The following is a 25826-nucleotide window of genomic DNA, read 5'->3' as shown; positions in this document are numbered from 1 at the left end:
TGTATATTTAAAACTAGATGTCCAGTTGGCATCTCAAAATCAACACATCCAAAACAGAACACATTATCTATTCTCCCAAACTTTCCTGTCAATGTCAAAGGCACCCCTATCCATCCAATCACCTGGGTTCCCAACCTTGATGTCTTCTTGCACTTGTCACTCTTCCTTACCCTACACATACAATCAATTGCAAATCTTGCCATTTATATCAGCACAACATAACTTCTATATATCACCTTCTCTCCATTCACGTAGCCATGGCTCTAGTTTAGGTCCTAATTACTTCTTACCTAGACTTAAGTGTATACTCTCAAATCTCTTCTACTCCAATCTCTCAGCCACAAAGCTACCAAACTGATTTTCTCAAAGCATAGGTACAACCATGTAAGCCTCTACTAAATAAACTCCAATTTATTTCTTCTAGGACCTAAGATAAACTGCTCTGTTTGGTACTAAAAGCTCACAACCTGGCCCCTTCTTATCCATCTAATTTTCTCACCTGTTATTCACCACGTCTCAATCTAGAATCTAGTCATACTGGCCTATGTATTGCTCCTCACACAACACTTTATCTACTGTGCCAGTTCCTTCTTGCAGGCTTCTCTCGCGCCGAGGATGCTTTCATTCCTCACCTCTCACTCTTCAGACTTTCTAGCTTCAGCTCTTTTTGTGGTGGCTAAGGACTGGAAATCGAGAGGATGTCCATCAACTAGGGGCTAAACAAGCTGTAATATATGATTATGGTGTAATATTATGGTACTATAAAGAAAAGACAAGCAGGATTTCAGAAAAACCTGGAGAGACTTACATGAACTGATGCAAAGTGAAACAAACTAACCAGAAGAACATCATACGCAGCAACAGCAATATTGTCCGATGAACAACTGTGAATGACTTGGCTATTCTCAGTCATAAATTGACACAAGACAATCCCAAAGGTCCCATGATAAACCATGTTATCTACCTCAAAGACAGAAATGATACTATCTGGATACAGACTGAAGCATGCTATTTTTCTCTTTCTTTCATTCATTCTTTGTTTTTTATTTGAGTCTTCTTATGGAAATGTTTTACGTGATTACACATGTATAAACTATATTAGATTATTTACCAACTCAGGGAGGGAAGGAAGGAAATGTTTAAGAATTGTTTTAACATGTAGTTGGGGAAAAAAAGTAAAGTATTATACTTAAAAAAAAAAAAGAATATCTGGCTTCCCTACAAGATTCAGTTCAAATGCCACTTTCTGCAGAAGGATTTGCCACAAAAGTTACCTTGTTTTTACTCTATGTGTCTTATACTGAAAGGCTATCACGTGAAAGGAGATTAGTCTTTTTTTTTTTTTTGAGGCATTTGGGGTCACATAGCTAGTAAGTGTCTAAAGCCAGACAAACTCAGGTCCCTCTGACTCCAGGATCAGTGCTCTATCCACTGCTCCACCAAGCTGCCCCAAGAGAGATTAGTCTTGTTCTGTTTAGTTCCATACACTACATCTTCTTTCCCTAGAAAGGAGATAGATTAACCCAAAGAACCCTAAGGACATGCATCCTATTGTCATCTGAACTCCTCTACTCTATATGACCTGTCTGTCATAGGATATGTAGAATACTTGGAAAAGAAAATCCTGCACTCTAACTATGTAAGAACTTATGGCCTAAGTAAGGTCAAAGGATGAATCCCTGAATCTTTCTACATTAACCCAGAGCTGATTTTAGTATCCTTGAGCTGTAGGCAAGTGGTCCACCTTATCTATCACTCTGAGCCAACAATTACTAGACTCTTTTTCAGTGAAAGTTAATGGAGATAACAGAAAAGTTTAGTTTTAAAAAATGGGAAATTGTTTAAAAATAAATGGGAAAAATAAATCATTTAAAAATAAATGAGAGTTATTTTTTAAATCATTTAAAATAATAGAGAAGTACACTTTCCCTCATAGTAATCAGGTCTTTTCTAGAAGTAGGAAAAGGCTAAACATTTGAGAATAATAAATTCTGGATAAATGAATTCTTAAGTGTAAGAAACAGAAGTGCAATGACATTTATTGGTTGGAGCTGGGAACAGACACAGGAAAGGGAGAATCTGAGCCCTATGTAACAAAGCAATCTGAATGCAAGTTTTTTTTGTTTGTTTCTCCTCTCCTAGATTTATGGTGAAAGCATACTGACAAGTAATTATATGCACCTGAGGCTTGAATATCATAAAAGGCTTCATAGTGGTTATTATTATCCTCCCAAAGGACATAAGAAATCATTGAGGGAGAGACAAGCTAAAAGGCACAAAATTCATTACAATTGGTCTGTGGGATCATCCTTTTGATATTAAGCCAAGTTTCAACCATTTATGAGAAGTGACCAAAAACAGTAAAAGAAAATTAGGGTAGAAATAAGGACCCAACAACATAGTAAGGTTATTAATGAATTGCCTTCCACATAGAGGATCTTAAAGTCTTATCTGTAGGCAAAGGTTGGTCAAAATAACCTCTGTGAGGCTTATTCTGCCCAGTGTTTTTATTTAGTCAGTTTAATTCTTTCTATTTGGTGCTATTTCCCCTGCTCCTTCAGTAAATGAAATGTTCATTTATTTTTGTGTTTGGAAATTAATTGCATTTTGATGGAAGGGTTCAAGGAAGCAGAAGCATGGGCCACCATGAACAGAATCTCTCTTTGAGAGCTTATCTATACAAACTGAAAAACTAAAAAGAAGACAAATCCAGTTCTATATCATTCCTGGAAGCCTGTCTTAAGTGAGCAAAGATGATACTGACATGGGTCATATATCAATTCTATTTAAAAAGAATAATGAAACAGGGCAATCCTGTAGTCTAAATGTCACAGAAAGGAAGGGAAAGGGCTCAAAATGTTTTCTTTGCAACTACAGAAGGAAAATCACACTTGTCTTGGCTCTACCATTAACTGGTATGAGAGTGATCTTGGGAAAATCATGCAATGATGTATAAGGTAAAAGATCTCTTGCTTGCCAAATGGGGATAATACCACCATAGCTCCAATTTATCCTGTATGTATCGTGTTTGTACACAGTTGTCTTCATGGCATTCGCCATTAAAGCTATGAGCAACTTGAGAGCAGGGACTATTTTTTTTTAAAGTGAGGCAACTGGGGTTAAGTGACTTGCCCAGAGTCACACAGCTAGGAAGTATTATGTGTCTGAGGCCAGATTTGAACTCAGGTCCTCCTGACTCCAGGGCCAGTGCACTAACCACTGCGCAACCTAGCTGTCCCTAGAACTATTTTTTTAAATTTCTTTACATCCCCAGCACTAAGCACAGTGCCTGAAATACAGTATGTGCTGAATAATTACTTCTTAAGTGATTAACATTAAAAATAAAAATGTTTTAGAAAAATAGCAAAAACTATTTTTAAAATGTAACACATTTTCATAAGCAGGTTGAGTTCTCAGAAGGGTAACTGTTACTCCAAATTCAGGCATAACCCTGAGGATAGCCATTCCTAACATTGCAGTTCCTAAGCCCCCACTAGTATTCTTCCTATTAATAATCAGTAGGCTTAGTTTTCAAAAAAGCAAAGGCATTTGCTAATATGAAAAACAGCAAAGATAATGGGTACAAAAATAAAAACAAAATAAAATCACAGACACCCCAAACCCCCAAGCCTGGAATGTACTCTCATAAATACACAAAGATTAAATAGGAAGAGTGAATTTGAACTTTAAATACAATGGTAGTGAGAAACATATTTAGTGGACACATATAGGGAAGAATAACTCACAACTCTTGGTACTGAAAATCCTTTCTTTTAGAGTTCTCATGAAGTTTTCCATGGGTGTAGCTCTCTACTGGGTGAATCACTCAACAAGACTACAAAGATGTGTTTCTCTCTTCACACTAGCACTTCTCTCCACCAAAAGTCATCTTGCACCCTGAAGCTGCCTGTTTCCTCAGGAGTCTTTCCATATCTGCCTTCCCTTAGTGTGTCTGAACTGAAACCATTCAGGGAATATCAGTCCATCCTCCAAGGAAATGGCTTCTATTGGCAAGTTCATTCAGATGACACTAGCAAAAGGCATTATAAAGTATGTCTTTAATTGTTGTTGGAGTATGAGCTTTGTTGGGTTTGGAGAGGATCATCATCAGATTGGACACAGGGATATGAATTTATTGATAGTAACACTCGAACACAAACTGCTAAGTTATAAAGTGGTTGTGAGCTATCAGTGGAGGGAGTGTCCAAATGGATGAAATTACAGATGCTTTGAGTATCATAGTAATAAGAGCAATCTTTAAATTTAGAAGGCTGTCCTAAGAACATAACATTGCCAGAGTTCTAGTCTTCATGACACAATGAAAGGCTTTCTTCCCAATTCCACAGGACCTGGTGCTAATATTGAATCTCTAATCAAGAACAAGATCATAAACAGTGAAGGAAACATTCTAAAGGCATCAAGGAAGACCAATTCTCCAATATTTCCAAGATTAACAGAATTAAATTTATGTCTGAATATGGATTCTTACTTTCCAATCTTAAAACAGACAGTGATGTGGTTTATTTTTCCTAATTATGTCTTCAACAGTTTGGAAATACAAAGAGAAAGATAATAGTGATAGATGTTGTTTGCAAGCCTTCCATCCTAGCAAATGCTCAGAGGAAATCAGAGGAAATCACAGACTTTGTAAGGCAGCTTCTTTAACAGTATAAGGTTAAAAATAGGACTGTAAAAGATGAAGGCTACTGCAAGCCTATCTAAAAATAAATAAGTACTCTCTTAAATCCTCATTTACAGGTCATTTAAGGAAAAGACAATCAAGTTCAGAGAACAATAAACAGGGATGCCTAAAGTTCTCATGAGTATCCCAGCTTTATAAATTAATTTCAGTATAGCTTGGAATGTGTAATATACATATTGGACTACATTCTCATAACCATCAACTGTAGTGCCATTCTGTAACCTGTGGAGTTGATGAGTTTAAAAACTAATACAATAGCAAATCTTTAAAAATATGACTGACATAAACCATTTGTCATATGGAGAATGCCATGAAAAATATTTGTAACCAAGAAGAGAGTTTTTTGGGACCATTTTTTAAAGATAAGGATTTTTTAGTGAATTCAACCCAAATAAAATAACATACATAAATTACTTTGCTGACCTTAAAGTGCTATGTAAATTCTAACTTTTAAAGGATTGTAGACAGGGGAAAGGGGGGTGGTGGGAGTGGCGGAGACAATGAGAATGATGGGGAGAATTACTACCAGCTTTTCCCTAATTAATAGTCCTTTGTAGATGCCCAGTTTCATCACCTGGAAAATCAAGCATAGGTCAATGACTAGAAATTAATTCAGGTATTTAATAAATTTAAAGTTAGTAATCAAAAGGTAGCTTGGGGAGGAAAACCATAAAAACTCATTTACAGTAGTATATGGTCTAAGATGTTAGTTTAAACCTAATTTCTGTCAAACGGATTTCCAATTTTCAGAGTAGTTCTTGTCAAATAGAGAGTTCTTTCAAGAATAAATCTGTCTAATAACAATAATAATTAAACTTATATTTATACAGCATCTTAAGTTTGTAAAGTATTTTGCAAACCTTAAAGTGCTATATAAATTCTAGCTTTTAAAGTCCTTTGGACAGGGAAAAGGGGGAGGGAATGAGAATGGTAGAGATATCTTTACAAATATCACTTCATTTGATCAGAGCTAACTTATAAGGTAGTCACCTATACATGTCATCCCCATTTTACAGAAGAAGAAGGTGAGGCTCAGAGAGGTTAAGTGCTTTGTCCATGGTCCTGAAGCTAGAAGGTATCAGAGGGTGTATTCAGAATCATATCTCTTCTGATTCTAAATCTTTCTACCACATTATGGTGCCTCTTTTTCGAAAGGACAAACTACTCAGAATCCAGCATTTCTATCTTACAGAGGAAGTAGAAACATTGAAAATCCATTCACTGCATTATCAACAGTTAGAATGAAATTTCTGAATCAAAAACAGAACTCCATGGGAGACTATTCATTAGTCCAATTCACCCAAAAGAGAATTCTACCCTTCATTCCAACCTAGGCAGCCCAGGAAACCAAATAAATCCCAAATGATTCTTTTAAGAGAATCAACAAAAAAGAGATGCAGAAAACACCAACACTGCAGAGGCTCCCTCTTACTTCTCTTTAGCTTTTAAAGCCCTTCACAATTTGAGCCCAAACTATCTTTCATCTCATTACACTCCGCAATCCAATCAAACTTACTTTTTCTCTTTTCCTGATACATTCCTCTCTTGGTGCCTTTGCATTAACCATCTCCCATGCCAGGAATGTCCTACCTCCTCATCTCTACTTGAAAGAATACCTCTTTTCCTTTAAGAGGCAACTCAAACACTTCCTACTACATGAAGCTTCTCCTGATCTCCAACTGCTAATGCTGTTGCTCTCAAACTATCTTGTAGTTATCTACTTTGTATTTATTCTGCATATATTCATAAATAAACTCATCTTCCCCTTTAGAATACAACCTCCTTGTGAATAGGGATTATTTCATTCGTTGTATTTATACCCCCAGTGGCATAGTGCAGTGCCTGGCACATAGTAGGTATTTAATAAATGTTTATTGGATTGAATATCCCCAGTGCTTAGCAGAATGTCTGGCACAGAATAGGTGTTCATTGGCTTGGCTTGGCTATCCTCAGTGCTTACTACAGTGCTTGGCACATAGAAGACAATTAAAAATACTTGACTGAAAAACAGTGAGGAATAGACTACTTCAGATGTCTTAGGAATATGTTTACTGTTTATTAATCAATTAATTTCCTAATGAAGTAAGTATAATTTGGAAAACATGGTTAGTATAAACAATTTATGCATTCAAAAGTCCTTTTATTTGAGGAGTTTAAATAAGCTCATTGTAAATAGTCCCATTTAGGATGTGTAGAGGAAATATACAATCACTAGAGAATGACTCTTGCCCATCAATTCTGAAATTTATAATTATAATTAATGTTATAAATATATATCATATAACTATAATAATAGAATATAATTAACACTTAAAAATTCACTTTTATAAAGGGATGTGTTATATTTGGAGAAGGAAAACAGAGATGAAGGTGCCAATTGTTAGGCCAATCCAAAACCAATAATCGGGCAACAGCTGCTTCCATGATGATAAACTCTTCCCAAAAAAGTAACCACCCACTTTAACTGTCCCTTGGCAGTAATAAGCACCAGCCCTCAAAAATCTAGATCTATAACCTTAGACAAATAATAGCTCCTAATGTTAGCATAAAGCCTTCCTTCCTAGGACTAACTTTGCCCTTAAAAAAAATCTTAATATTTACATAAGATAAGTGACTCTAAATTTTAAAAGACCATTATTGACTAGTTAACATAATTGCCCCTTTTGCAGCTTCGCATGTCATAATTGTTATATCAGTCTAATTTTTTCCAAGAAAGTCAAGAAGATACTTATATCTAGTCACTACCATAACTACATTTAATTTTACTAGTAATAATGAAATATGAGAAGCTAAATAAAAACTTAATTTATTCCTATGTTACTTGAAGGATGCAATAAAAGGTTAAAAATATTTCCTTTACATTTTTTCCAGCCAGTAATCAAGAGAATCACAACTAGTTTCCTTTAATTATTGCTTTTTTATCATCCTCATCAATTTCATTAAATCATAGGCAGCTGGAACAATGACAAGATTTCAGGTAGTGGTAAAAAAGAATGGCATGACTATTGGGGAAGTCTAGATTAGCTGGAACTACTCGTGCACTATTATTAGGCAAATAATATATTCTTCACAGTTATGACATGTTCTGAATTGAAATTGATGAAGCCACCTACTCTGCCTAACCCAGAGTTGAAAGTAAAGGAAACTTAGCATGTCTAAGTATGCAATCTGGTGCTTCTAGTTAAAAGCAGTATTAAATGTAGGAAAAAAAAACTACACCTATAAGCTTGTACAACTAGGGTCTACCAAAGGGTAATGGGAGAGATAGAACACAATAAATAGTAACACTTTGAATTTCATTGGATATTTAGCTGATGAAAATGGAAAATAAACATTTCCTCCTCAAACAGCCAGAAAGACCCATCTGGTCATATTGACTGTGTATCCCTTTGTTTTCCCTGTGGTTCCATTCAACAGGAGTGCCACATGGATGATGAAAGCTGCAGGGATGCAGATATGCAGGAAGGAGGCGGGAGAGGGTAGAGAAACCCACAACATATGAGACGTAAGTGATGTCAAGGATTATAGGGCCATAGATACAGAGCAGGAAGAGACCTTGAAGGTGGTCTTCTAGTCTAACACCCTCATTTTATAAATAAAGAAACAGACCCAGAAGTTAAGTGACTTGCCCAAGATCTCACAGGTGTTGAGGGGAAGAGGGAAGATTTCTTTTTTTCTGAATTTTTTTTTTCCTTTTTAGGCAATTGGGGTTAAGTGACTTGCCTAGGGTCACACAGCTAGTATGTGTCAAGTGTTTGGTCTGAGGTTGCATTCGAACTCAGGTCCTCCTGACTTCAGGGCCAGTGCTCTACCCACTGCGCCACCCAGCTACCCCTTAGAAGAAGGAGGATTTCAAACCAGTTCTTCTGACTCTAAATCTACAGAGCATACTTTCCACAGCACTACAATGTTAACGGACAAGGGCATTTGAAAAATATTGCACAAGTACATTGGTACAATGAACAAACTCACTTTGTACCAGTGAAAACATTTTAAAGGGTATCCCCATGTTTGCTTAACCCAGGGCATGTTCTGACATAAAGAAATACTTCCTTTGAAGATAATAAAGTCTGCCTATTGCAATAAAAATTTAACATTCAGAGGGCACTTTTTTTTTTTCACATCCTGTGAGGGCATTGGTTATTCCTGCTTTCAGGAAATTAATAATTAAAGACAGGGGAACCCAAACTTTTTTTTTTGTAAGCCAGAGTTACTGGTCATCTTTTTTTCCTTTTCTTTATAAATTAAATTTTATTTTTCCAATTAACAGAATCTATTTCTTTATTTCCCACCCCTTTACCTCAATTTTTTTTTAAAAAAAAGAAACAAAAAAAAATCCTTGTAACAAATATGCATAGTCAAGCAAAACAAATTCCCTCACTGGCCATGTCCAAAAACCATATTTGTTTCATTCTGCACCCTGAGTCTATCACCTCTCTGTCGGAAGGTAGATAATAGCATGCCTCATCATCAGTGCTCTGGAATTATGGATGGTCACTACATGGTACACTCATGGTTATTTCCCCAAAATCCACTTGAGTTCCTAAGCACAACTGGAAGAAAAGGCACTCTGGAATAAACACACTGGTCTCAGTTGGGAATCGCTCAGCAAACATCAGAGAATGGACAAGTTATTGGGAATACAAGAGAATAGCTGAGACCAAAAATTCAAGATAAAAAAAAGCCCACCAAGTTAAAAACTTAGCTCATAAACAGATAAATGAATGGATCAGAAAGACAGAAGGAAGAATAAGTAATACTTCAAAGAGAGGCTAGACTCACTAACGAGAGGGAAAATGAACCAAAATGACCTAATGAAAAAGAAGCCTGCAGGCTACCCAGAAATCATGGAAGAGCAATTAGAATCTCCAGAATGGTTCAAAATAGAAATAAAACTTTGCAAAATAGAAAGTAGGAATGAAATTTGATTGGAAATCAGAGCTCTCTAAGCAGAATTTAAAAACACAACGAAACCAAAATTAAACATGAGTAAGCTCCTCCATCCAGATTACGGGTATTGGTGTATATGTGTGTGTATATATGTTTGTGTGTGTGTGTGTGTGTGTGTGTGTGTATTTTAAGGATATATATAGGTGGATGGGTGTGTGTGTATATGTTAAGGGTATAAGGGTATATATATACATGTATACACACACACACACACACATATACACCCACTACAAACACACACATACACATACATAGATTAACGGTATATATGTGTACATAAGAAGCCAGTTGGAAGGTTGCAGGAGATCTGACTGGGGCAAGCACTTTTTGGATTCCTGTAGCCAGCATGATTTCTGATAAACAGAGTCTGAAATCAGCAAGATCTTGGTCTATCTTATTGGAGCTACAGCAGTGGACAATTCACTCAGTAGCCAATAAGAAGACCGGGGGAATCCATACCCAAAGACAGAACTATGGAAGCCTAATTGTTATTTTTTTTTCTCTTCTGTTGAGTTTTGTTTCCTCTTTCTGATGGATCCTCTTATTGGTTTTAATTTCTACTTACAACATCACTAATGCGAAAATACATTTAATAGGAATGTAAATGTATAGCCTATATCAGATTGTGCGCTGTCTTGGGGAGGGTGGTGGGGAGGAAGGGGGAGAAAAATTTTAAACTCAAAAGCATATGGAAGTGATTATTAATAAATCAAAATAAATTAAGAAAAAAAAAAGAAGACCGGGGGAAATGAGGCACCAACTCTATACACCTCAGGGGTCTCTAACACGACTGAATTCAGAGTATACTTTCTGATATCCACTTGGAGCCCTGCCATCAGGGCTACATCAGGGAATAAAGCTACCCCTAGGTAGGCAACTGTATATGGAAGAGACAGGGATGGGCTACTAGGAGTCTAAAACAGAGAGGAGGCATTGAATCACAGGGTGGTCCAGGGCCCAGGACTGGACCTATCACCCTGTCTCAGGCGAGGGTTGAAGAATAAGGCATGAAGGGGGGAGTAGGACCCTGCCAACCATCCACAATGAAAGTACAATAACAGTAGTGGCATCAGAATGCAGTAGGGATAAACTCTGGGTCTAGCCACCAATCCAGAGGGTGAAGGAAGAGGGACAACCTGACCCTTGCACCAAGTCCCAGTACAGGAACTGAAGCTGACGTGAGACATCAGAGAATATAAAATTCCTGATGTAATGAAGAAATATTATCGGTTCAGAGAAGCCCAAGAGGTAAACCCAGAAGAATCAAACTGTCAAATATTTATTAAGCCCTTACTATTTATAAGGCATTGTGCTAGGCACCAGGCATACAAAGAAAGGCAAAAAACCAGGTCCTGACCTCAAGAAGCTTACATTATAATGGGAGACACGAAATAGATGTCAGTGCACCAAAGATAAATACAGAATATTTATACAAACATTTATGCAAATCTATTAATACAGAGTAGGTAGGAGAGAGCCCTTAGAGGGGAAGAAACTAGGTCTTTAAGTGCAGTATTTTGACTGAATCCAAACTTCACAGATCACAACAAATTTGTTCTATGAAGTTTGGACTCACTTACAGGGCCACACTTGAGCACCGAGAGGGCCACACATGGTCTTGAGGCCACAGGTTCGCCATCCCTGTACTAGTAGCTGTGGGTACCAGAAAAGGCCCTCGGGAGCAAGCAGTACTTGAGCTGAGTCTTAAAGGAAAGAAGGGACTCCAGGACTTGGAAGAGAGGGAGTTGTTGCTGTTCAGTTGTTTTCAGTCACGTAGACTCTTTATGACCCCATTTAGGGTTTTCTTGGCAAAGACATTGGAGCGGTTTGCCATTTCCTTCTCCTGTTCATTTTACAGAAGAGGAAACTGAGGCAAACAGGGTTAAGTAATTTGCCCAGAGTCACACAGTTAGTGAAGTGTCTGAGGCCAGATTTGAACTCATCAGAAAGATGAGTCAGGAATGACTCCAGGTGACCTAGCTGTCCCAGACATGGGGGACAAGCTAGGAAAAGGCATGGGAATGGGAAAGGGAGTTTTGTGAGTGAGAAACAGCAAGGAGATCAGTTTGACTGGACGACACAGAATGTGAGGAAATAATTGGTAAGGAGACTGTGAAAGGCAGGAAAAGACCGAAGACTTTTAAGTGCCCAATAGAGGGGTTTCAATTGATTCCAGAGATAATGAGAAGCCACTGGAGTTTACTAAATAGGGAGTAGGGGTGATGTGGTCAGACCTGCACTTTAAGAAAATCATTTTGGCAGCTATATAAAGGGAGGATTGGAGTGGGGAGAGACTAGAGGCAATTAGTTCAATTAGAAGATTATTACAATAGAATGGGCAGAGGTGAGGAGGGCTCAAACCAGAATTATAGCTATGTGATTGGAGAGAAGGAGATATGTACAAGAGATCACATAAAGGTAAAAACAACAAGACTTAGCAACTGATAGAATATATGGGTATTCAAGAAATTTAAAAATTAGTAAATACATAATAATTACAAGTTCATCCTCAGAGAAAGAAAAAGAAAAGAATGGCTTGACCAGAAGGGCTCTAAGAGTAGATGGAAGAAAGGAAGCAGATTTTTAAAATTGAAATTACAGCTTCTGAGGAGCACATTAGAAGACAAAAATATTATATCATTAGGTGAAAAACCTCATGCAAAGAGTGGGCTCTCTACAAAAATACACTAAAGATAAAATTTATTTTGATTCTATTTATTTAATACATTAATGATTCTTTTAGAAAATAAGAAATACTTAAAAAAGAGAGGGCATCAAAAACAAAAAAAAATGTAAGGTACCGATTAACAAAAACAAATTACCTGGAAAACAGTTTGAGGAGAGATAATTTAAGAATTATGAGACTAACTAAAAAAGATTACCAAACAGAAAACTTGGATGATATATTTCAAGAAGTCATACAATAGAACTGTCTAGAATTATTACACCAAGAAAGAAAGATTAAAGTCGAATCCACAGATCACTATCCTAAAGAAAAACTAAATTGAAAATACTCAGAAATGTCAGAGCCAATGTCCAGAATGTCCAGGTTTAAAACAACAATAAAGGCAGTTAGGTGGCGCAGTGGATAGAGCACCGGCCCTGAAGTCAGGAGGACCTGAGTTCAAATCCAGCCTCAGACCAAACACTTGACACGTAACAGCTGTGTGACCTTGGGCAAGTCACTTAACTCTGATCGCCTCACCACAAAAAATAAATAAATAAATAAAAATAAAATAAAACAACAATAACAACAACTCCAAGCCAAAAATAAAGAGTACAGATCAATTATTTCTAATGAATATTGATGTAAAAATGTTGAATAAAATATTAGCCAAAAGGTTATCACAACATATTAAAAGGATTATCAGACTATACTAAGAATATAAGGCTTGTTCAACTTTAGGAAAACTATAAATAGAATAGATTATATTACTTTTAAAAACAACAAAAATCACATAATTACTATTAAGACATATAATAAAAGATTTTGAAAAAATGTAATGTAAACATTAAAAACATTGTACAAGTTAGGAATAAACTAACTTAACATGATAAACAGTTGCTATCTAAAAGCAAGGGACAACATTTTATGTCATGGAAAAATACTACAGGTCTTTCTAATAAGATTAGGGACAAAGCAAGGAGGATCATTATTATTTAATATGGTTCTAGAAATGCTAACTATTACAATAGGACAAGATAAAGCCACCAGAGGAACAAACATAAGCAAAGAAGAAAATGTTATTGCTATTTGCAGATGATAAGATGGTTTACATCAAGAACTCTAGAGATCCAGTTGCAAATTAACTAAAACAATAATTTTGCTAAATCAACAGACTATAAAATAAAACCACAAAAATAATCAGCCTTTCAGCATATAACTAACAAAATCTTAAAAACGTAACAGAAAAATAAATTCAACTGAAAATAATTACAGGTTGCATAAAATCCTAGGGAATTTATCTACCAAAACACTCTGAGAACTTACAAGAATATAATCTTTATAGAAATAAAGGAAGACTAAAGAATAAAAGAGAAAGCCCCATGTTAATATAATAAAATAACAATACTATTTATATTACAGTGTTTGATAAATTCAAGGACACCAACTACTAGGGTAATAACTCACTACAGAGAACTAGGAGGCACAGTAGATATGCCTGCAGTGAAGAAAAGCTGGATTCAAATCCTCCCTCAGGCATTTAGTAACTGTATGACCCTAGGGAAGTCATTTAACCCTTGTTTGCCTCAGTTTCCTCATCTGTAAAATGGGGATGATAATAGCACCTACTTTCAATCACATTGCTTGGCACACAGTAGGCACTACATAAATGTTAGCTATTATTTTTTGACAAAAATTTCTGGAAGAACTGGAAAGTAGGCTGGCAGAAATTTTATTTAGGCCAGCATCTCACACATAAACCACACTAAGATATCAATGGATGTATCTTAAAGAAATTATAGGAGAAGTGAAGAAAATACTGTTTACAACTCCAGATAAGAAGAGTTCTTAACTAAATAAAGGGCAATTGGTCACAGAAAATAAAATGGATAATTTTGATTACACAAAATTGAAAAGTTTTTGTAAAACAAAATCTAAGCAGTTATAATTAAAATGGAAAGGTACCAGCAGGAAAAACTTTACCGGAAATTTCTTTGATAAAGCACTTATAAAAACTTTATGAACTGGAAAATCATCGACAAACATAAACAAAGGCCAGATAATGAAGAATGTATATGAATGCAAATCCTACAACTTACTCCTTTAAATGTGCATTAAGTTTTTCATGATAGTATCAAAATTGCTTTGCTTGTCTATGTTCTCCCTCTCAATACCGACCCATCTGTTTCGCGTATTTTTAAATGTTTTAGTTATGCTCTTTTTTCTACCACTATTGCTGCCAAAACTTTGTTCATCTTTTTGATTAAAAAAAAAAAACAAAAACAAATCCAAAAAACAAAACAAAAAAAATAATAAAAAAAAACCTAAGTTTTATCGATCTATTCATTGTTTTTTTGCTTTCAATTCTGTTTATCTCTTTTCTGATTTTCAAAATTTCTATTATGGTATTCGGTTTGAATTAAAAAAATTTTGTTGCACTTAATAGTTGTTTAGTTGTTCTTTCTTTTGTTTATGAAAATGTTTAGAGAAATAAAATTGCCCCTAAAGACTGCTCTCAAAAGTATATGTAGTTGTGAATTTCTTTGATGAAATTATTTATTGTTCTATAATTTGTTCTTCAAGCTACTAATTATTAAGATTAAATATATTTTCAATTAAGTACAAGCTGACTCGGAAATACTGACTGTTAATAATGTTTATGGGCAGCTAGGTGGTACAGTGAATAGAGTATTAGGCCTGGAGTCTGGAAGGGCTCATCTTTCTGAGTTCAAATCTGACCTCAGACACTTACTAGCTGTGTGACCCTGGAGAAGTCACTTAACCTTGTTTGTCTCAGTTTCCTCATCTATAAAATGAGCTAGAGAAGGAAATGGCAAACCACTCCAGTATCTTTGCCAAGAAAACTCCCAATGAGGTTACAACAAGTTGGATGCAACTAAGAATGACTGAACTGTGTTCAGGCTCCCATGAAGGAGCTTAAAGGGGAAAACAGAGATTTAGGATTACTTCCTTGAGGATTTTCAGCAATACAGGTTGGGTTCCAGCATAGCCTGTGCTTGATCAACCCAAACAGGCTCTCTCAAAGTTCTCCCCCTTTTCTTTGTGAAGTCACCACTGCCTATATTTGTGCTCTCCAACCCCACATGCTTCTTATAGGTTCCCCTTCTCCAGTTCCAAACATCTTCTATTTGATCTATCAGGAACTGGGTTCCTCTTTGAGTCTGTCTCTTCAATTCAATGAAATGAGTTCTAAAGGTCACCCTGAGGAATGAGTTACTACTCGTTACCCTACTGAGTTGCTTCCTTTCTGATTCACTCAAGAGCCTCATTCATGCCCCATAAAGGGATCATCTCTGGTATGGCCACATTTTACATTTTAATACCTCGTTATTTGGTCCCTTTTCTGTGAGATATATAGCAACCTTTTCAACTAGAGACATCAAATTTTGCTGAAACAGTAAGATTCTCCAAAAGGTAGGACTCATTCATTAGATTATGAGCTATGTACACACAGTATAAGTACCATCAGACTAGAGAAAATATAATATTTTACACTATGATTTTTTAAATTCTAAATTTAACAAACACCAAATAAAACTGGAATTTCCATACACATTATTATTTTATTAGAAACATTACCAACTGTGATTAAAAAACTATTAAGGATATCAGAGACAGAAAGGTCCCACATACACAACAAAATTTATGGAGATAAATTGGAGATAAACAAAATTTATGGCAATAGCAAAAAAGTAGAAACTTCTATTGGGGAATGGCTAGACAAACTGTGATATATTACTGTAATGTGGTAATTATTATGCAATAAGAAATAACAACAGGTGGAGCTGCAGAGAAACTCGAGAAAACTAGTATGAACTAATGAAGAGCAAAAGTAGAATCATGAGAATACACGCAACTAAGACATTCATTTAAATGAAACCAACACTAAAAGACATCCACATACTAGGCAGAGTAGGTGTCTGATAAATGTTTGTTGACTGACTGATTGAACTGATCTTATATGAAATCACTCATCTTGGTTCCAGAGGAGTGAAGAATACTTTTGTTCTCCTAGTGGAATTGGGGTGGACTACAGATGTCAAATGTTGCATGTATAGTCAGATATGATATTGGACAATGTTTCACTTAACTATTTTGGTTTGTATATACAAGGGAAGGTTCTAGGGAAGTGATAGTGGTGTAAAAGCATCCATAAACATTTTATTAAAGGAAAGCTGACCTTCCATTCCCCTATTTCCCAATAGGTTGGCTAATCTGTTCTAAATAACTGATAGGATCAGGAACAGAACCCAGGAGTCCTGGATCCCAATGTCTTTATCTCTCCCCCAAGGGAACATCCATCCCTCTAAGTCTCAAGAGCTTTCTAAAAAGGCAGTGATGCGTAAACCTAAAGAAAGTTGTTAGAAATGAAAAAAAAAATCGCCACAAGGGAATTAATAACTAGCAAAAAACAAAACAAAACAAAACAAAACCCAAAACAACACATTAAAAAAGATAACTCTATGGACAAATTCTGTTCCAAAGGTCAGATCCTAAGGCTAGAACTCTCTGGCTACAAAAAAGTAAAAACTGCCTGGGATCTTGACTCTGGTCCTGTTCTGTTTCTGGCTGCACTGCATTCAGAGTCTGCCCAATAAGGATGGGTAGATGTGATTTTCAAAGCCCCTTACAGGAGTTAGCATTTATATAGTCAGGTCAGAAAAAATAAATACTCACGCTATTGTTGCTTCCTTTGTTGTCCTCATACTTGGTTTCTATATGAATGGAGAATTTTGGCAAAAATGAGCACTGCAAAAGAGAAAATTTCCATTAGTTAAAGGCTATCATCCACCCATATGTTTAATATATCATATTGGCTACCGACCTAACTATTTGGTCTGCAGCAAGAGAAGTAATATAAAACAAATAGTAGCCCAAATTAAGGCATCTACAATACAGTGACCCACCCCAATTCCAAAGAACTCATGATTAAACATGCTAACCAACTCCAGATAGAGAAATGATGAACTAAAGTACATATGGAAGCATATTTTTTTCTCCTTCTTGCTTTATTTTTCAGTGGGGGAAAGAACATAGCTGGTGATGAAATGTTTTATATGACTACTAAGTATTATCTTCTTTGCTTTCTTATTGATTGGGGAAGGGGTAGAAGAACAGAGGGTACTGGAAAAAAAGGATTAAAAAAGTTAAAAAAAAAAAAAGCATTGAAGTTTTAGAAATGAGGTTTTCTTATGACCAGAAAGAAATTACTTTATGATCTAGACTGTCCGAGCATCCCATGAAACTATATGGGGAATAAGTTGTAATCCACTGTAAAATAAGGGTTTTAAAAAAACTCACAAAAAAAAAGAGACAAAAAACAAATTCAAGGCATCTAGTCTCCTCCCCCTGCCCCTACCATATTACAGGTAAAGAAACTAAAGCCCAAATAGTTTAAGTGACTGGCTCATAATCACACTGGTACTAAGTGGAAGATCTAGGGTTCAAGCCCAGGTCTTCTGCACAAAGCATGAGAGAGATCTGTCAAACCCTGTAGCTTCTGGAAAAGGTCCAACTTTAGGATCAATGACCTCATTTAAGCTGAGCATAGAAAGAGCTACTAACTCAAGGCCAGCACTTGAGACAATTCGTGAGAAGAGCCAGAACTTTGTATCTGGGGCAAATGCATTTTCCAAATCAAATAAGCTTTGTTGTATACACACTCCATTTTATTGTTTTTTTGGGTTTGTTTTTTTTTTTTACAAGTTGACCTATAGAAAATGGAAGCTATTCCTGGGCTGTCTGCCCCTGGATGGTAACTTCTGGATTCCTCAAGCCACAGATCCAGTTCTGGGCATGAGGTTCAATTAATCTCTTGGGCAAAATGTCATCTCCTTAATATGCTGAATTGACAACAGGAGGCAACTCATTTATGTACATCTTCAGGACAATCCTAGGCAGTTTCATTCATTTTATTCCATAGACGTTAAGAGCTAAGGTATCTTGAGAACAATTTCTTGACTCACATTGGTAAAGCCTCTCTCTGGCTGGCACTGAGCTTAGCCTTAACTCTCTGGGTCAATGAAGTGATACTTTACCAGAGATGTGTTTGCAGTTTTCTCAAGGGGAAAAAAAATGCCCTTAGAAAATGCTGCAGATGCAAGAGAAAGTAGGAAAGAATTGGAATAATTAAAATCCTAAGAGGTTGGGACAATTTTAAGTAAAAGTAGGTGAGGCATCTTAAATGGCTCCCAATGTCTGAGAAGACAGCTTCACCCTCGATTACTCATTTCTAAGGGATTATCACTGCATTCCCTCCCGAACTATGATGTCAGTGTCCTTGGACATGCTATTAATATTCTTCCTGATACCACATGCGTATGCACATTTCTGCATTCATCTCCCTTAATCTAAGTAAAATAAACTGTGCCAAAGAAAACACAAAAACAATTAATCCTAATAATTGTGTTTATGAAGAATGATACACTGCAATTATCCATTAACCTCTTCATTGCTGCCTCATGCCAAATATGTCATACATTTAAGACAGTTCTCAGTAGCTACTTAGCTTAGCTTACCCACAACTTCATGGAGTTTTGAAGTAAAAAGACAAGAAATGACTTCTTGAGTCACTGAACAAAATAGGGCATCTCAGAGTACCACAGTGATGCTTTACTGTTAGAGGGACTCAGGTAGTTGCACCTGTTGAGAAACCCTGTTAAAAGCTTTTAACGAGATAGTGTTTTCTTATCTATAATTCACGTCAGAGAGGCTGCATGGAATAGTGGATAAAGGGCCAGGAGTGGAGGCAGGAAGAACTGGTCAAGTCCCATTTATATTAGCTGAGGTCTGACCCTGAGAAGTTATGGGAATTGCTTATGGTAACAGAGGGACTGGGTCTCTATTCAAAGGCTCTTCTGAGTTTGTAGAACCAGGCCTAAAGAAGCCAATATCACTCTTGCGTGCCATGGCAAGCCACTAGAATAAGATTTTAGAGGAGATGGAATTAAAGAAATAAACAAAAAAATCCAGACTGCCTGCCCAAGAAGGGTTTTGAATTTTCAGATATCTACATACCTCTCCTCCTTTTTGTGGCTAAATTCCTTGAGAAGGCCATCTACATCTAGTGCCTTTCCTTCCCGCCCTCTTAATTCCGCAATCTGGCTTCTAACTTCATCACTCAACTGAAATTGCTCTCTACAAAGTTACCGATGATCTCTTGATTGCCAAATCTAATGACTTCTTCTCAAATCCTCATCTTTCCTGACCTCTCTGCTGCCTTCAATACTGTCAATCACTCTCTTCTTCAGGATATTCGCCTCACTCTTCTTTCTAGGTTTTGGGGATACTGCTTTCTCCTGTTTCTTCTCCTATCTGACTGTCAGTCTCCTTAACCAGATTTTCATTCAGGTCATGCCCAGTATCACTGCAGGTGTCTCTCAAGGCTTTGTCCTGTACTGTCTCTTCTCCCACTAAACAATTTTATTGGTGATCTCCTCAGGAATGTCTCCAAAGGCTTTGTCCGAGACCTTCTTCACTTCTCCTTCTACACTATTTTAGTTGATGATCTCACCAGCTTCCACAGATTCAATTATCTGTGCAGATGATTTGTCAAATTTAAGTTATTCAACCTTGCCCTCTCTCGTAACCTCCAATCTCACATGTCCAACTGCCACTTGGATATCTCAAACTGGATGAAGACATCTTAAGCTCAATATGTCCAAAATTGAATCCATTATCTTTCCCCGCAAGCCCTCCCCTCTTCCTAACTCACCTATTACTGTCAAGGACTGCAATGGGAAGCCATTCTTTGCTTCATTTCTCACCTAGCCTTAATCACTGAGTGGGCGTTGCCTTAGTCAAACTGAGTCCTGGGAAAGACCCTAGTTTAAAAAGACCAAGGTCTCCAACTGTATCCAGGCCCTTCTCCAGTCATCCTGATCTATATCTTGCCACTGGATCCAGATGGCTCTGGAGGAGAAAGTGAAGCTGATGTCTCTGCACAGCTCTCCCTCACTTAATTTCAATTCATGTCAAGCCTTGCATGTCATGGTATCACCTCCATGATGTCATGGTCCTCTTTGGGAATGAAGGACAAACAAACAACTGTCAAGGGTACCACAATACTTTCAGGAACCCAGGTTCACAAACTAGGTATCCACCAATAGCCAATCAATTGCCAACTCCTATCTTTTCTACCTTTTCTAACATCTCTCATATATATGCCCTCTTCTTTCCTCTGACATTGTCCCTAACCTTGTTTGCACCCTCATTACTTCACCCTTAGACTACTTCAACAGCTTTCTGGTTGGTCTCCCTGCTTCAAGTCTCTTTCCACCTTAGTCCATTCTCTATTATCAATCAAGGATCTTTCTAAAGTGCAGGTCTTATGATATCATACCCTGACTCACACTCAATAAACTTCACTGGTTCCCCACTTTTTCTAGGATCAAATACAAAACATATAAAATCTTGAGTTGCAATTTTAAAGACCTTCATAACCTGGTAAGTTGCTACCTTTCCAGTCTTCTTTGGCCTTATTCCCCTCTATGTATTCTGTGATCCAGTGACACTGGCCTCCTTACTGCTCCTCATTTCTCAACACTGAATTTGCACTGGCTACCCCTCACGCCTGGCCTTACCAGCACCTCCTAACTTCCTTCAAGTCTCAGCTAAAACCCCATCTTATTCAAGGAACTTTTCTTGGTCTTTCCTTAATGTTAGCGCTTTCTCTCTGAGACTATCTCCAACTTACTCGGTATATCTTGTTTGCGCATAATTGTGTGTTATCTCTTCCATTAGATTGTGAGCTCCTTGGGAGCAGGGATTGTTTTAGGCCTTTTTTTGCCTTTCTTCCCTAGTGCCTGGCACACAGTAAGTGCTTAATGAATGTTTACAGATTTGGGTTGTTTTTTGTTTTGTTTTTTTGATGCACAGTGACTCAAAGACCATCTAATAAGACTGATGGATTGTAAAATGTTGATGGCTTGGGTTCCTTATTATAAAATGAAGGGGTTGGATTAGAAGACCTCTAAGGTCCCTTCCAGCTCTAAATAGATGACCCTGTGAATGGAGAAATTCAGTCTATGGGCTGACAAGTTGTTTAGTGGGTATTTGCAAGGTGGTGATGAGGCAGTACAGTATGACTCTTAGCAGCACCAGCTGTAGGCATTAGCAGGAATGACAGGCAAGGAAGCCTGACTGGCTCTTTCCAGGGCACTGGGATGATGGCCAAGTCACAGAACAGATTCGAGGCTCCTTCAGACTTGCTTACTCTGACTCACCAACCTGCTCTGCTGGCGGAGGAAATTTGCACAATATGACATGTGACAGGAGACAATCCTTCTGCTTTTCTCTGTTTTCTAAATGACTGTATTCCTTTATTATGTAAGGACACTCCTTACTCATTCCCTTTACCTGCCCTCCCAGCTTCCCACAGGCCAATACTGTACAAGGAAATCTGAGAACTCTGGGAATTCTGTGGCCTTTGCCCCTTTAGGAGCCTAAGATTTTCACTCAGTCTCATTAAAGAAACTGAGGAACAATTTTAGTTAAGTGACCTCCCAGCAAAATGAGTGACTAAGTACAACTTCACTCATTTCCCAGTTCTGACGTCACCACCATGATCCCATAGAAGATCAATCTTACCTCATTTCCCCCTCCTCCAAGGAAGTGCTCAGGCCAACCAGGCTTACTTACTCTTTCACCCCTCTCCAGGCTCTTGTACCTGATTCCACCATCTCCCTCCATTTTCCCTTTTCAGCTCCTTTTTATATTAGAATGTAAACTCCATGAGGGCAGGGACCATCCTTACTTACTTATTTATTTATTTATTTATTTAGCTTACATTTGAATTCCCAGAGCTAAACACACTGTTCAGTCATTCAGTCTGGTCAGACTATTTGTGATTGTATGTCAATACTGTCCACGTGGTTTTCTTGGCAAAGTGGTTTGCCATTTCCTTCTCCAGTGTCTTAAGGCAAACAGAGGTTAAGTGACTTGCCCAGGGTCACACAGCTAGTTACATATCAGAGGCCACACAATAAGCACTTTGATTAAGATCAAATCAATAAACATTTATTAAGAGCCTACAAGATACCAGGCACAATGCTATGGGATAGGAATATAAAAAGAGGCAAAAGAGAGTTCCTGTGCTCAAGGAGCTTACAATCTAATGGGGAAGACAAGCAAACAAATATATACATATGAAGCTCTATACAGGACAAATAGGGAATAATTAAAAGGGGCAAAGCTCTGGAATTTAAAGGGTTTAGGGATGACTTTCAGAAGGTGAGATTTTAATAAATACCTGTTGGCTTGGGCTAGACTAATCCACTGGCTTACCACAAGCAGTGTATATCTTCCATAACAAATACGTAAGTCTTAAGTAGCAAAGTAAAAGCCACAGGAAGAGGCTAAGGTGGGAGTGTTTCTATTTTCTCTAGAGCCCTAGGATGGATAAGTGACTCCAGGCTGATTTGAGAGTTTCTCTGGCACAAACACAGCACTCTACCCTATACTGGACTAATTCCAGGTGTAAAATCCTCTTTTTAGCTCAGAAGCTTTCTTATCTTTTCAACTCAAAGATCAGCTGAGCAGGAAAGCAAAGAGAAAAATCTACTTTTCACCTTGTCAGCTCTGGGTGTTTTGTCCTTTGGGACAAGGCCATGAAGAAAACAAAGAGAAAGGGTAGAAGATCCTATTACCATATCTTGATCTCATTCACACAGAGCAGTGAACAGAGAGAACTCTTAATAAATATTGGTTGAATTGAGTTCTCTTCTTAACTCTCTATCTAAGAATATAAAAAGCAGAAGAACTTTATAACCTTCTCATTAGTTTCAGTTGCCATCTGTTCCCCTACCAGCCAAGTTCTTTTCTATCTAGCAGCTAAGCAAGATGGCTTCTCTAATCTGCAGAATAAGCCCAATGAACTTGAGCAAAACCCCACTGTAACCTTATCCTATGAAATCCCTGACACCCAAAACTGAGTGTGCAAAGGGATGGCTCTTGGTCAAAAAAGATTTATCTGTATCTAGTTGTGTCTTTTGAGGGTGTGTGTTTGTGTGTGGTGGTGGTAGTGGTGAAGGGGGTGGGGGAAGGGTTTGAGGTAGGAAAGAACAATGCCAGGAAAGGCAAGAGAGAGATACCTGGAACTGTCTGAGAATAATTACTCTACCTAAACTCCTGAATCCTCAGTTTCAGTTGCGGGAAATGAAAGGAGCCTATGCAAAATGCATTGGCCTGGTTGAATTTTTCAATTCACTACAGACCATCCTTTGGAAAAATGAAAGGTCTATTTTTAGCACAATGATTGATTAGCGTTGCCATGGCAATAAGGAACACTTACAAGAACGCAATTAAATGTAAGCACGCTGAAGTCTTAAAGTGGCAGGGTCAACCCATATAGAATTTCATGACTTTCTAGATAGTGCCAAAAGCAATTTTTGCAGAGACTGTGTGTCTGAAGCCAGAAAGGGAATGATGATAACTGATAAAGATTACGGGACACTGAAAGACTGGGAGACCTGCCTATTCAATGCTTTAAATTAGAAGAAACATCTGAGTTGCTAAGCACTGTAGACTTTAACAGTCTAATAGGAGGACTTCTGAAAAATGATTATCACTCAGTATCACTAGCAGCTAGGGTTTGACCTGGAGTCAGGAAGACCTGAGTTCAAATTTGACTTAAGAAACTCATGAGCTGTGTGCCCTTGGGTAAGTCACTTAACTTCTGTTTGTCTCAGTTTCCTGTAATATGGGGATAATAATAGTACTTACCTTGCAAGGTTGTTGTGAGGATCAAATGAGACCTTAATTGTAAAGTGTTTAGTACAGTGCCAGGCAAATCTAAGCACTAAATGAACGTTACCTATTTTTAGCTGTTATTATCAGCAGCTGGTATAGTGCTGATCTAGAATCAGGCACCTGAGTTCAAATTTGGCCTCAGACAGTTGTGTGACCTTGAGCAAGACACAACCACTGTCTCAATTTCCTCAATTGTAAAATAGTAATATCCCCTACTTCTTGGGCTTGTGGTGAAGATCAAATGAGATAATATTTATTAAATGCTTAGCATAATATCTGACACATAGTAGGTGCTTAATAAATGCTTGTTTCTTTCCTTTCCTCTTAAGGGTACAATAGTAGAACTTCTGAAGAATGATTATCATTCCCCATCAGCAGCAGCTAGGTGGCCCAGTGGACACAGAATCGAAGGGAACTGAGTTCAAATCCTAACTCAGACACTTCCTAACTATGTGACCCTTGTCCCTTAACCTCTGTCTGCCTCACTTTCATCCTCTGTAAAATGTGGGCAATAAACGGATCTCCCTCTGAGGGTTGTTGTGAGGATCAAATGAGATAATATTTATAAAATACTTTGCAAAATTTAAAGCACTATAAAAATGCTAGCTATTATTAATTTCAGTGCCATCCCAAATATTTATTAATGTCTCACAGTGTCCCATAGTAGCCTAGTTAAAGGTAGCTAACTGAATGTAGTCCTTGTGCCTTAGGCAGCCACATATAACTGAACAATCTTAAAGTAGACTGAAAAACCTACAAACTGCAAAGCCTGATTCTTTTGTCAAAAAAAGACAGAGAGAGAAAGAGAGAGAGAGAACCAGACAATCTTATAACACCCTGCCCCCATGCTCCTTTCAGTTAGCCCCACTCTTTTTCAGTCTAATTTTTAAATTACATAAATAAATAAATTACCTATTAATTTATTTGAGATATTACCTTATTAATGTTATTATTAAATAATTTTAAAATCAAGGGTTTTAAACCCTTTTTTGTGTCATAGACCCATTTGACCATTTGGTGAAGATTATGGATTCCCTTCTCAGGATAATGTTTTTAAATGAATAAAATATAATAAACAGAATTATAGAAAGAAACCAAGTATACTTAAAGAAAGACATAATTTTTGTCCCCATCCAAGTTCATAGACCCCTTGGAATCTATCCATGAATCCCTTGAGTACCCATAGACCTCAGGACCCTGCTTTAAATGAAATGGGTAAGAATCCCAGCTTTTCGATGTGACCATGATTAAAACACTTAAATCTCTTTGGGTCTGAGTTACCTCATTTGTAAAATAAGGGTGTTAGACCAGAGGTTCCTTCTAGCTCTAATTCTATGACCTCATGATTTCAAACTTCGATTCTGCAAAATCCGTGAGCATCTACTGATATTTCAAAAGATGCCACCAGATTCTAAAAAAGTAAAGCAAAGCAAAACAAAAATAAAACCTCTTCATGGTAATTTACCTTAATTTAAGTAATATATTCTAGGCAGCACTTTACAGAGAAGTACGGGGGCGAAGATGTTGTGAAATTTAACAAAAAGAGTGTTACAATTATCAAAAGGTTGGAAATTACTTCTTTAAACTGTTAACATGAAAGCTGCCAAATGGCTCATATTGTTATTCATCTCATTTAATTATCATATATCAGAGCTGAAAGCAATCTTGGAGGCCCCCTAGTCCAGAGGTTCCTAACCTGGTGTTCATGAACCCTTTGTGGGTCCATGGATGGATTTCAGG

General features: G+C 37.2%; 1 protein-coding gene across 14 annotated transcripts in view; it reads right to left on the bottom strand.

Moving 5' to 3' along the window:
* Positions 1-25826, bottom strand: part of PITPNC1 (phosphatidylinositol transfer protein cytoplasmic 1) — a 358377-nt gene that overhangs the window by 140908 nt on the left and 191643 nt on the right. For all 14 annotated transcript variants that reach the window (XM_027872641.1, XM_027872649.1, XM_027872648.1 and 11 more), the window contains one exon: positions 17016-17087. In XM_027872641.1, coding sequence (XP_027728442.1) covers positions 17016-17087 — 72 coding nt within the window. The remainder of the gene's footprint in view (positions 1-17015; positions 17088-25826) is intronic.

The sequence above is a fragment of the Vombatus ursinus genome, unplaced genomic scaffold (assembly GCF_900497805.2).
Source record: "Vombatus ursinus unplaced genomic scaffold, bare-nosed wombat genome assembly UNPS02014801.1, whole genome shotgun sequence".
Taxonomy (NCBI): Eukaryota; Metazoa; Chordata; class Mammalia; order Diprotodontia; family Vombatidae; genus Vombatus; species Vombatus ursinus.
This window is presented reverse-complemented; position numbering and strand designations above follow the sequence as displayed.